Source organism: Nicotiana sylvestris, chromosome 6 (assembly GCF_000393655.2).
Source record: "Nicotiana sylvestris chromosome 6, ASM39365v2, whole genome shotgun sequence".
NCBI classification, from domain to species: domain Eukaryota; kingdom Viridiplantae; phylum Streptophyta; class Magnoliopsida; order Solanales; family Solanaceae; genus Nicotiana; species Nicotiana sylvestris.
In genome coordinates this window covers 9,010,881-9,024,624 of record NC_091062.1, presented here as the reverse complement: position 1 = coordinate 9,024,624, position 13,744 = coordinate 9,010,881, and the positions used below count along the sequence as shown (strand labels likewise).

The 13,744-nt window shown below is 36.0% G+C and overlaps 1 protein-coding gene across 1 annotated transcript; it reads left to right on the top strand.

Annotated features, from left to right (window-relative positions):
• Positions 1-574: 574 nt before the first annotated feature.
• On the top strand, positions 575-13,507 carry LOC104225463 (dolichyl-diphosphooligosaccharide--protein glycosyltransferase subunit STT3A). The gene is made up of 23 exons (XM_009777263.2): positions 575-761; positions 901-963; positions 2,867-2,922; positions 3,028-3,099; positions 3,285-3,390; positions 3,543-3,593; positions 3,963-4,058; positions 4,186-4,245; positions 4,345-4,458; positions 4,687-4,773; positions 5,671-5,774; positions 5,930-6,025; positions 6,790-6,910; positions 7,011-7,091; positions 7,179-7,298; positions 7,391-7,612; positions 9,295-9,438; positions 10,444-10,630; positions 10,714-10,811; positions 11,864-11,943; positions 12,037-12,124; positions 12,901-12,990; positions 13,072-13,507. Exons 1-23 carry the CDS (start codon positions 639-641, stop codon positions 13,129-13,131), a joined length of 2,319 nt encoding a protein of 772 aa, XP_009775565.1. The 5' UTR covers positions 575-638; the 3' UTR covers positions 13,132-13,507.
• The last annotated feature ends 237 nt before the right edge of the window (positions 13,508-13,744 follow it).

Sequence of the window (13,744 nt, the reverse complement as noted above, 5' to 3'; positions counted from 1 at the left end):
TGGAAAAAGTTTAAATAGCCTTTTAAATATAATCTGAGCAATTTGATCCTTTAAATTTGCAAAAAATCAGCATTTTTAGTCCTTATTAAATATTTAACCGAACTTTTTTTTTAAAATTTAATAAGAAATATTAAAGAAAAGAAGATTTAAGGAGATCTCACATCCAGAGGTGCATTGCAATTTTTCCAGTATTTGGTCTATTTTTTTTTTATATTTCGGTTGTATTTTTTTGAGGTGTAATTTATGCTATTTTTAATACTTTTAGTGTCTAATATAACTTTGGGTGTTATAATTTTTGGCATTTGATGGGTGGTATCTATTATTAAATTATTTCTTTCACAATTTCCTTTAAATTTAAAATTATGAATCTGTTAAATATTTGACCGAGACTAGAATTGCTCTCAACTCAAAAGGTCAAAACTGTTCAAAAACATACTTAAGGGACCAGTTTGTCATTTTTCACCAAAATGGCGATAAGAAATTAATGGCTTAATAGACATTTTAGTTAAATCGGGAGGACTAATCCGTCTTTTCAAATGTCAGCTTCTACAAAGTCTCCTCAAAGACCAAAAACCCTGCGCGCAACTGTACTGTCACTCTCTTTAGCTCCAAACTCCAAAGCTTTCAGTTGGCCGTTAATGGCGGCCTCTTCAGATACCGTAGTAACGCCGTCAAGCCTCCGTCAGGCTTTCGGCAATGTCTTCTCATTATTCATTCTCATTCTCATCGGTGTTCTCGCTTTCTCGATCCGTCTTTTCTCCGTAAATTCCTTTAATTCAAATCTGTTATTTGAAGTTAATTTCCTAGCGTGTAATTTAGATCTGATTTTTGATTTTCTTATTTTCCAGCATTTTTACATTTTCATTTGATCACGTGTGATTGATTTGTGCTTTTTAACAGGTGATTAAGTATGAAAGTGTTATTCACGAGTTCGATCCTTATTTCAATTACAGAGTTACTCAGGTTTGGCTTTTATTCTTTATTTTTTAGAAAAGTGTAAAGTAATTAATTTTATTTATGTGGTACTATATTTTTTGTTATTTTGTTTTAAATGATGTACTGCAGCATAAATGTACTTATTAGAGTGATAGAGCGAGGACTGGATCGTACATTTTGGCTCCTTTTTAGAGAATGATTACAAGAACTATTTGAATTGAGCTGAATTTAGGGTTAAGGATGCATGAGAAGAATTTAAACGATCAACGACAATAGATCCGATGACTTGAAAAAATGAAATGTATAATTAGGTGCAATATAAGCAGGTTGATGCATTTACGTTATGCATTCAAGGGCACAGTTACCCTGTACTTGTGCTGGTGGAGTAGCATGTTCCTAGTGGAGTACACTTAAGCTGGCCCGGACACCATCGTCACAAAAAGAAGTGGATATACATTATATATTGTCATTGTTTTCTGTGGAGTGCTTTGATACAGTATTAAATAGAATAAATGTTACTAAAGAAAACATGAAGATAGAATACGTTATGTTTTCTATCCATGATCATTCAATCAACTATGCCTCAATATACGCGTTACTTAATGAAGAACCCTTTTTTCTCCCCATTTTTTTTTTGGATTAACTGAAACAAATTCAAACTCGGTGGATAACCAACGCAGCTCACCCATCTACCCCCTACACTTAAATACCAGATATGGTCTTCTTGTGGGGCGGTTTCATTGTGATGTTCTATCCCAATTCAAACTTCAAACTCATGACATGTGCCTAGCACACATCTCGTGTTGTACTACGTTAGTAGTACCTTTAATGTTAACCGATGGCGCTTTTCTCCACACTCTTCTATATGCTACAATATCTTCTCAAGGGTATCATGGGTGAGCTTTTATACCATACAAAGTTAAACCCATTCAAAAAATGTTAACTTTATTTTTGGATCTATTCTATTTGAAATGTACTATGATATTTCAATCCTGTCTCAATAACCTTGCCCAATCCTTGGACAGTTTAATGGGATGGGCGAGTAATTAGAACTACATTGACAAATTTTAGTGGCATCCTTGCGTACTATCATTAATGAGAAATTTGCGAAAGTTGTAGTGTTTTTGATTTACTTCCAGGATAGACAAGATGGTAGCTCGTAGAAGATTAAATTTGCTTTACTTACCATATCATGCGAACACCGTAAAGTTTTCAAAGTTGATAAGTCCATTATGTATATTTAGATGCCCTGGAAAGCTACATAAGTCATATTATTTGGTCAATTTACCTTCAGTAGGTGTTTGTTAGAATGTCTAGTTCTGGGCGCAAAAAGTGGGACTTCCTTTCCAACATTTACACTATTATTCATGGAAACCAGTAAATTGGGTACTTTAGAAGAACTGGCAAGAGAAAGCTTATTTCCACTTTGGAATTAGTCAATTTGTAAGTTACATGAGCTTTTAACTATAATAATATGTTGGTATAGTGCAGTTATTCGTACTAATTTTGACTACCCAAAAAGAACATACTGATTTTGGGAAGTATGGTGTCCGTTGATACTGAATTAACGTTGGAGTAGGTCAGATGAACTTTAGTGCTCCTTCTGAGTGTTTTGATAAAGCAATCCTGTAAAAAGTTTGTTTTAGGTCATCACTTTTTGGATTCTTATGCTCTAGATTTTTCATATTTTACACTGTCAATTGTGGTGCTAATCTTGGATCTCTTTGATCATGAAGCTTTGTTTTTGCTGCTTACTCAATTAGAATTTTATCTCCCTCGGAAAAGTTCTATCTTGTCTCCATTCTTGTAGAGCATTTCCCTGGATGATAATAATTATCATATAATTATTGTTATTTTACTAGCATTCATATTAAATGTTTGTCGGTACCACAAAACAATCTGAAGTATAACCACGCTTTGCCAACTGCAGTTTCTGACAAAGAATGGAATTTACGACTTCTGGAATTGGTTTGATGATCGGACCTGGTAATTTCGATTGTAGGAGTGAATTAGTTATTCCACACAATGTTGTCATGACTTATAAGTTCTTAATTGAAAATGACAGGTAATTAAGTTTTCCTTCTCTGATAGGTACCCACTTGGACGAGTGATTGGTGGAACTGTTTACCCTGGACTGACATTGACCGCTGGCACCTTGTGGTGGTGTGTATTATGGATCATTATTCTTGAGCACTCTTTTCTAGTTACCAGTCTTCAGATTATGGGAATCTTTGTTGTGTTTAAATTTATGAACTGATCAATTCATCCACCTCGTTTTCCTTATCTTTGAGTGTTATGATATTCAGGCACCAAGGGAATAATGGTTTTATCTATATATTTATTGGCAGGATACTTAATTCTCTGAATATTCCTCTTTCTGTGGAAACTGTTTGTGTATTTACTGCTCCTACATTCTCTGCCTTTGCTGCTTGGGCAACATACCTTCTGACAAAGGTTCGTTATCTGGCTTGATTAAATCTTTTTTCACTTTACCAAATTGACATAGATGCTTCTTGTTGCTTTTGTTCTTTTGAAAGTGTAGCAACCTAGACAAATTTCTCTGTTGTGAAGCGAGAGCTCTAAGTCCTACGACTCTGCTTTTGTAGGAAGTTAAAGGGCCTGGGGCTGGACTAACTGCTGCAGCTCTATTAGCCATGGTAAATTCTTTTGCATGCATTTTCATTTGATGATTCCAAAACGTGAGTTACATGACCCTTGGATGGTTTTTAGCTTTTATGTTGGATGCATTGGGTTCAGAAAGAACACAAACTATTGGGTGCGTGCCACTGCACAAATGTGTACTCAAGCCCTCAGCCAACTTTATTATACATTCTTTTTAATCTTCATTATACCTTTAACTTATTATACTCTTTTAGGACAACGTAGCATTTTTCTTTGTCAAAAAGAAAGTAGCATCTTGTTTTGGCTTTACAATATATTTGGTAGTCTAGACTTACCTTTTATTCGGGAAAAATTGCTTGTCCACTTTGTTACAATGGTGAGTTTCATTTTCATGCTGCCTGCAGGTTCCGTCCTATATATCTCGATCAGTGGCCGGAAGCTACGACAATGAAGCTGTGGCCATATTTGCCTTGATCTTCACTTTCTATCTCTATATAAAGGTTCAGTCATGTTCAGCTTTTAACTAAGTTGTGTTACATGCAATATTTCCAGTGTCTATCCTTCTATCGTTAAGATTTTGGCGTTCCACTTTTATTTTGGTGGAATGATGGTGATTGTTTGGTGCAGACACTGAACACGGGTTCCCTCTTTTATGCTACTCTAAATGCCTTGGCATACTTTTACATGGTAGGCATTTACTTCCTCATGGTGATTGCTTATTTTACCTCATTCTGTTCTTTACTATATCTTTGCTTTTGAATTTATCGTAGTTCCATGTTCTTTCAGGTTTGCTCATGGGGAGGATATACCTTTATTATCAACCTTATTCCAATGCACGCCCTACTTTGCATCGTAACAGGGCGCTATTCTTCACGGCTTTACATTGCCTACGCTCCATTGGTAAGCACTAGTACCTGGGAACCTTATGCTTTATTGATAACAATTTGCAGTGGTGATTCCAAAGTCAATTTGTTTGCAAAAATATTCATAAAGTTTTGTGTCATCTTAAAAGGAGTGTTTTAATGAGTAAATTTCCGCATTAAAATCTTCTGGTCTCAATACATTGCCATTTACAATTTTCTACAAAGTTGAGTTTGTTTTATTCTTCTAACTATCATACGGCTGCAGGTTATCTTGGGAACGCTATTGGCTGCTTTGGTCCCTGTTGTAGGTTTTAATGCAGTCATGACATCAGAACATTTTGCTTCATTTCTGGTAAGGTTCATTTCTACTCTTTTATCTCAGTAGTTCAGTCGTGGTCGAGCATACATGATTGATGATGCATTCTTGCATATTACCAGCCTACTTTAAGATATTCTCAACGTACCACATTCGTCGAGATTAGCCTTGGCTGTCCTTATTTCATTATTGAAGTGTGAGGATATTAGAATCCTCAGGCTGAAATCATCCTGTTGCATTGGGATTGCATGGTTTTGGGTTGTATGATTATGATTGTAGTGCTACTATTTCATTACCACTGCCTTCCTCTCCATCCAGTCCCCACTTTCTTGCTTAGTAGATGTCAAAATTCTATCTACTTAATGTAAAGCCTTCTAAACAAATAACCAATACATTTTTCCATTTCATTTGAAATGCGGCATCACTTGATGAGATTAAAAGTTTAAATTCATTGAAAGTATAGACTACTTCTACTTTGGTCCCACTCACAATTAATAATATAATAAACTTGAACTACTTCAACCTCTTTCTAACTCAAACTAAGGCCATTTTAATATGTTTGTAGGAGCATTAGATTAAACACATATACACTATACCAGTCTATGTCTTATTCTACTATGCTTTGTGATTATCAGCTTTTATAAAAGGGGCAGATTAGGCCTAGTTTTCGTCTTTGTTAGAAAAAGGAACTAGGAAGTTCTTTATCTTTATGAAAAAAGATTGCTGGAATACTAGAAAAGTAGCTTAGTTGCCTTTATGGGGGTGGAATAGTTAAATGGATGACAGGAAACACTTTTAAATGAAAATGAATGATTATATTTGTGATGATATCTAGAATACAAACCAATCTGACCATGTTTGCAATTGTTATGGACATTTCCGGGTCCTCATTAAATTAACACGTGCGCTGAAATTTCTGATGGCTGTGTACAGGTGTTCATAATTCTCAATGTTGTGGGGCTTGTCTATTACATCAAAGGGATTCTCACACCAAAAATGTTCAAAGTAGCTGTGACTCTTGTTATATCTGCAGGCTTGTAAGCTCCTCTAATTTATATGAATAGCTTGCTATACTCATGCCTAGTGGAGATTTAATGAATTTAATTGGATCAACCCCTTTTCAATAATTTATTTCTGTTTTTGAATTCTGTTATTTGCTCCGGTGATGATTGCTTCTTTTTTCGTTATTCAGGATTGTTTGCTGCGCTGTGGTAGCTGTGCTAATTGCACTTGTTGCCTCTAGCCCAACAAAGGGATGGAGTGGACGAAGCCTTAGCCTGCTTGACCCGTAATCTCCTTGCTTTATGATTCGTGTTGTCATCTTCTATGGATACTTTACATTTTCTTTAGTTTCCTACTGCAAAAAGAGGACACAGTGATTCAAGTGAAAAGCGATCTCGTTTTTGAATTTGACTTTAAAGGTGAAAAAAAGAAGAGAAAATAGGAGAAAAAAGCTTTTGCTATCTTTGTGTTAGGACTTAGGACTCCTCTCCAAGTATGCTTTAGTCTTCTACTTGTTATCATTGTCTTCTTGTACTTTGTTTGCCATTCAATGACTCTTCGTCTACTGCTGTGTCTCAACGTTTTTCTTTGCTAGTGTACAATCCTCTTCTGTTACTGTTTTGAGAACTTACCTTTCTATCGGCTTGTTGAAGTAGCGTTTTATTGATGTATTTTTTGGACTGTTGGATGTAGAAATTAGTAATATTAATGGGATTTTTGATGTTATAAGTACTCAATTCATGAATGATCTGTAATTTTTAATTTTCCTTAAATTGTACACGCACCTTCTTGCTTGTAACTAAAGCTCTTGCTTCTAGTCGCTCTTAAAAATCTTGGAATCTCTACTTTGTGCTTTTCGGGCTTTTTGTCCTTTGTTAAATTCTGGGGGCGCTGCTTCTAGGAGATTTAAGATTCCACAATTCTGACTAAAAATCTCATTGATTCTTATTTTGTTATGATTCTGGTGCCATTGCTCCTTTTATACTTATATTCGCCCATGCAGCGTACTGAAGCAACTTTCTGTCTGTTCTTGTCTTTGAATTGAGACAGAACTTATGCGAGCAAGTATATACCAATTATTGCCAGTGTTAGCGAACATCAACCACCTACTTGGCCTTCTTACTTTATGGACATAAATGTATTAGCATTCTTGGTCCCCGCAGGCATTATTGTAAGTGTCAATTTTCAATTCCATTTATCTTGACTTTCTCATGTTGTTAATTTTATCTTTCTCTAGGCTTTGAATCAATCTTTCCTTTTGCCATGTGCAGGCATGCTTTTTGCCGCTGACTGATGCTAGCTCCTTTGTGATTCTTTATTTAGTGACTTCAGTATACTTTTCTGGTGTTATGGTAAGGGATATCAAGATTTTCTGGTTTGTTTTTTCTATTTTCTTTAAGCTTCCCTTTTGAGCATCATTCCATTTGCTGAAATCACAGGTCCGCCTAATGCTTGTACTGGCCCCAGCGGCATGTATAATGTCTGGGATTGCTCTGTCATCAGCTTTTGGTGTTTTTACTCGATCAATCAAATTTGCATCAATTGGTAAACAGGTTGATGTAAGTGTCTTTGTTGTTCTTTAGAAGGTTATGCCAATCGTTAGCTATTTGATAATTCCGAACTAATACTTGTCATTTTGTTCGCTATCAAGGCAGGGGATACTGGTAATGGTGTTACGCAGAATGATGTGGTGAAGCCTGATAAAACTGAAGAACCACCAAAGGAAAAAGCTTCAAGAAAAAAGAAGAAAGAAAAGGAGAATGTGGAAAAAACTCCTATTGTTGCTAAAAGTGAGAGGAGGCTTTTGATGTTACCCATGGAGGCTTCTGTTGTTGCTATTCTTTTACTTATGTTGCTGGGTGCCTTTTATGTGGTATGTACCTTTGCTCTGCCATGATGAATTACCTATGTACCTTTTACTTACTACATTCCCATGTAGTAATTCCTTTATTATGTTTACATATACTATGAATTAAATTCTTTTTCTTTCCTGTCTGATAATGATACCATTTTTAGAGGAAACATGTCATAATAATTTTGCTTGGTTGAGGTGGTGCTTTTGCCAGTAGATTAATTGTTAAATAAGCGACCATTTTTTAGTTCTTTTAACGGTACAATTCTTGATTGCTACCTTTTTCTGTTGATTCCCTGACAAAGGTACTTGGAGAAAGCAAGCTCTTAAGACTAGTCAAGCTTCAAATTCAATAGCTAGATGATGGTCCATGCCTTAGGTCAGGGTGTCGCATTACTAATATTTGGAGGATTCTATCCCACTGCTGAAAACAAACTCTTTTTCTTTTTTCCTCGAGAAAGGAATTTTCCCCTCATTGCTTGGCAATCTGGATGCTATCTCCCTTTTCATTCATGTATCAGCCATCATTTTTCCTAGTTGCTGTTTCTGAGAATATAAGGGAAAGAGTGGATAGGGAATTAATGCTGACCTATCCTGAATAGGAGAAAAATAGAGATCAAATTCTATACAGGAAGTCCTTCCTCAGTACAAGTTAGTTAACTTTGGTAGTGCATTCCTTTATTGATAGATTGCTGCTTTAAGGCTGATGAGTAACTTGGATCAGTAAATTAAGTGCGCATACACGCATATGCGCACACACAGACATTGGTGAGAGAAGGGACTGTAGGATGATTGAATTCCTCCGGACACATGAAAACAACCCAACAAGCTAACCCAACTTAGCTGTGGCTAACAGTTGCTTTCAGTGGGAACTCTTCCCTGGGGATGATTAGGAACATATGTCCTGGGTTGCTTGCATGCTTTCCATGGGAACTGTGCTCTTGAAATGATTAGGAGCATATGTCCTAGGTTGATGATCCCTGCGTGAGCTACCTTTTTGTTTTGTTGATAGCAATATAGAGATAGAAGTAGCTGCAAATGAAGGATGATCTATTATGTCGGAGGTACACTTCTTTTATGGGTATATGTCATAGTAAACTAATAAAATAAATGAAAAGTTCCAGGAACTCACTGTTGGCATGTGCTGCAGTCCTCATTTCCTAGTGAGGGAAACATCTTAAACTTACGGCTCAGGAAATGACAAAAACAGAAAGCTCTAAATTCTTTTTTGTATGTACTTGCTGAAATGCAAACCTGGTTTTAAGGCAAGAGGAATACAATCTCCTATAGCAATACATAGTCTGTCAGTTTGTAGATGAAATTTGATCTGTCTTTGATGAATATCTCAATTTGATGACTTAGAACAAATTGCTTGTCCCGTTCATGTGTTGTGTTAGTTTTAGTTGTACACAACTATCTCAGCGCCATCCCAAACTGAAAATGGGGGGGACACGGCATCTCAAAGTAAGCACAGATTACATGACAACAATTCAGCTGATAATTGTTACCTAAATTCCATAGGAATCAATGGAAATACCTTATGCCATTTGCATTTCTTCAAGTACTCATATTCCCTTGCAATGTAGACCTTTCTTTTTTAAAAAATTCTCCGTTATTTCTTTGTTGACTTTTTTGAGAAAAAGGTAATTGTATTATAATTTTATTTCTCTGTTGACTTGATCTATAACTAAATTTCCATATAGGTTCATTGTGTCTGGGCAGCTGCAGAAGCTTATTCAGCTCCATCTATTGTCCTAACATCACATTCGCATGATGGACTTCATGTATTTGATGACTTCAGAGAGGCTTATGCATGGTTGAGCCACAATACTGATGTAGATGATAAAGTAAGTTCTATTGCACAAATTTCTGGTTTACTTTTGGAATGGATGTGGTGACGGAGCAGTTATTTGATATATAGTGGTGCAGTAGGATATTGTACTGGTGGCCAAGAATTTGCTTAAAGTATATTTTCATATGGACTCAATTCAGCTAGTAATTTATTATATTTGCTTGTCTGAGAGTTTGATGTCGCTTGGTAATTTGTACCAGCTGAAAATATCTTTTTAGAATATTCTTAGGTAACTATTTAACTTTCTGAGATTATTGGTGGAATACTAGCCAAGATTCTATTGGGGTTTGTTTTCCAGAGAGATGGAATACTAGAGAATGTGTGATCTGAAGATTGTTGTTCAAACCCAGTTGGCATTCGATGAGTAATTAGACCCTCACAGCTGATATTGGAACACGAATTTGGAGTTGGCTTCATAAATTAATGCAAACCTTTGCTGCCAAAAGTTTACATGAAGCATGCTCGCCGTAAGGAGAGGCGGAGTGCAAATTGGGGCTCCGATGACTTATGTAGTGCTTTAGTGGAGCGCTGAGGTGTGCATCTTAGCAAAAACCAGCCAACCTACAATTGTTTTTTTAGTATTAGATGAATTCATAAGGTCCACAGATTCCTTCTTGAAATTCTTATGAAGAAGGTTCCTTCTTGAGAAAGAAGGCACACAACAATAAGGCAAAACGATATATTTTAGAAAATGCTCTGGATGCATATGTTAATGATTGGTGTGATGCGAAATTAGAAATACAGTGTGAGCAAGCTAGTCACTATATCTAAATTTTAGAAACTTAAACTTGTTCATTTGAATCAAAATTGAATATAGTTTTATATGTGATCAAAATGGTTTTTTACTTTGTAAATTATACTTCGTTGCTTTATTTTCAATTCTTTTACCCAAGTAATTATTCAGTGTTTGTAGTTATTTTCCTGCTACATGCATACATAATATATGTGTGTGCGCGCGCTCAAACACTGATGTATGTGTCATTCTGCTAACTCTTTTCAGGTGGCATCATGGTGGGATTATGGCTATCAGACGACTGCCATGGCAAATCGCACTGTTATTGTTGATAATAACACCTGGAATAATACACACATTGCAACAGTTGGTACAGCCATGTCCTCTCCTGAAAAAGCAGCCTGGGAAATCTTCAATTCTTTGGATGTAAAATATGTTCTTGTTGTCTTTGGAGGTTGGTACTCCTAATGTTGCTCAAGCTCAACCAAGACTTCTTATTTTTTAGCCTTCAAGTCTAATGCCTACCATCAACTTCAGGTCTTGTTGGGTACCCCAGTGATGATATCAACAAGTTCCTCTGGATGGTTAGAATAGGTGGGGGCGTCTTCCCTCATATCAAGGAGCCTGATTATCTGGTGTGTGATTTTCCTTTACCAACTTCCTTCTTGGCCTTCTGATTGACTGTTGTTTGTTTCTGAACTTGATGTAGTGGCCATTAATATTTTACTTTGATATGCAAATATGAGCATACCTGTAAAATATTACCCCGACGTTTCAATTACATGACATACTTTCCTTATTAGTTCGTTCAAAAAATAATGACACATTTCTATATTTGAAAACAATTTAACTTTAAATTTACCATTTTACTCATTTTACCTTTAATGAGAAGCTTGTATAGTGACACCAATGTCATGAAATGTGTAATCCCATAAGTTACAAATCTCTTATAGCCTCACAAATATTATGGCATGTTTAAGACCAAAAGTTTGAAAACTCTTCCTTTTTTTCTTAAACTCTGTGCTGTGTCAAACTACGCCATAAAATTTGAAAAGGAGGGAGTATATTTATATGACAGCTGAGCAGTACTTTCTTTTTTCTTTGGGAGGGCCCAACAGACTGTAAACTTGTGCTGTATATCCCATCAAGATTTTTTTTTACCATGGAAATCTCTGAGAATGTACCCTGATCTTTGATGGGTAGTTCTTTTGTTGCTTTTTTTTTTTGTTGATAAGGTAAATTGTATTAATCAAAAGGGAGAAAACTCCCGTATACAAGAAGTATACCAAAAAGTAGAGAATAGTTCTTTTGTTGCTTTCTTGATAATATATTTTACGAGGCCAGTTCTAGGCTGATTAAGGATTCTTCCTTCTGGAACATTCACAGGCTCTTGTTTTCTTTTTGTTGAGAATGAACATTCACAGGCTCTGATATCGTTATCATAATATGTGGTTGCCTTTCTTTAAGTTTTAACCCGTTTTTGAGCCATTTATGAATTGTTTATCAAGTTCATGCTCTTGGTCTTGGGCTGTAAGAGCTACAACAATGTTTCTCAGCGTGTTATTGTGCATCAAATATCTGTTATCAAGTTCTTGCTCTTAGGCACCAAGAGCTACACAATTGATGTTTGAGTTTATCTTGGAATCATAGTTTCAATTCCATTAATCATATCCTTCTTTCTTGAAAGAGAGACGGTCAGTACCGGATTGATTCTATGGCTACTCCAACCATGCTGAACTGCCTTATGTACAAACTATCTTATTACAGGTGCTAAATTCTTGAGAACACGCCCGTTTATTTTTTGGTGGCTTTTGGGCATGAACATCAAATTATTCACACATTCTCTATTTTGTGCTTTAGGTTTGTGGAGACTGATGGGAAGGGTTTCGATAGAGTTAGGCGGACTGAAATTGGAAAGAAACATTTTAAGCTCACCCACTTTGACGAGGTAAGCATTACAGCATATTTTTATTTAAAGCTTGCCTTTGTAGTAAATGAAGTAGTGCAGTTTGTAGTTGTGAAGCTATGTTGCATTGAATCTTTGCAGCTCCAAAAATGCCAAATGAATTGTCTTCCAATTATAATTTTGATTTGTGGGCTGCGTGGTAGAAATTGATTGTGAAACAACAAAAGTTTGCTAAAGCATTTTTCTGCTCACGACTTATTTGCTTCATCGGGCTTATCACTGGCCCTGTTTGTATGCTTTCAGAGGATGGGTGAATAGGAGCTCTGTTAAGGATATTTGTCCATCCATACCCCTATCTTTGGAGGTAGAGAGGCTGTTTCCGATAGACCTTCTGTTGAGGAAAAATGTTTTAAAAACAGATTTGACTAACACCCGCATACATGAAATAATCCGTTGATGAGCTATTCAAGATCATATGGATATTATAAAATAGTCTAATAGATGAAACACGGAAGTGCATAGGATATTTTTATTAGTACTTAGATGTATTTTAATGTTATTGCTCCATCCATATGTCAGAATTGTCAGATAATAATTCAAGAATCAATGATTTCTGATATTCCATGATCATCAGTAGATAACACTTAGTGCAATGTAGATTCTAGATATTATGGAATATCATGGAAGGGGCAAGGATGTTGGCTGTATAACCTGTTTACAGGTGTAGGAATTGCAGAAAAATAGTCCGTGCATGACTTGCATTTGTTCAACCTTGTGTGGACTACTTGTCATTTACCTTATATACGTATTTTATGCAGGTGTTTACTACTCACCACTGGATGGTCCGGATATACAAACTAAAACCCCCTAAGAACAGAATACGTGGAAAGACAAAGAAGTCTAAATCGGTATGTGTGTACTCCTCTGTTTGACGAATACATGCATCTTTAGATATCTGAAACAAGTATTTTTCTTGTGAAAATTGGCAGAAATCTAACTCAGCTAGCTCGAAAAGAAGTGCAACACGAAAGAAGAATCCCTGGCATTAAAGGGCTACTCATAACGAGCAACTTTTATTTATCAGCTTCATGATAGGAATTCTTCATACGATGAGCTTTCATGTGAAAAGGATTGTGCTAAAACGCTGCATCTTTTTTCCTCTAATGTACGTGAAATTATCCCATATTCTGTAGTCCTCTTACCTTTTCCTTCAAGTTTTGAATCGCCTTGATATTATATAGAGAAGACATTTTCCCGGAGCTCCTTCCTGATATACTTGCAAGGAATCACATGTATCTATTGCTCACTGGACCAATTAGTTTACTTTCCAAAATGCTCATCTGAGTCCATCACCTTTAGTTGTAATTGAGACTTTTGAAGTGTTAAAACTATTCGGGTGATATTAGTGATAGACATTTTTTTATCTCTGCTACTCTCAAGTAGAAGTACTAATTTTTCCAATTTTCCCAGGCTTTAGAAGCTGTTTTTTTTTCTTTTTCCAAAATACAGTTGGTGTTCTAGTTTACACGCACTTTGATTATCCCACTGCGTACTTGCTACCTCTCATGTACTGGGTAACTCTGCCCTGTTATTACAATATGTTTGTTTTGTTTTCTGGTTGCCCCCCCCCCCACCCCCACCTACTCTAGGCTCTGTCAAATT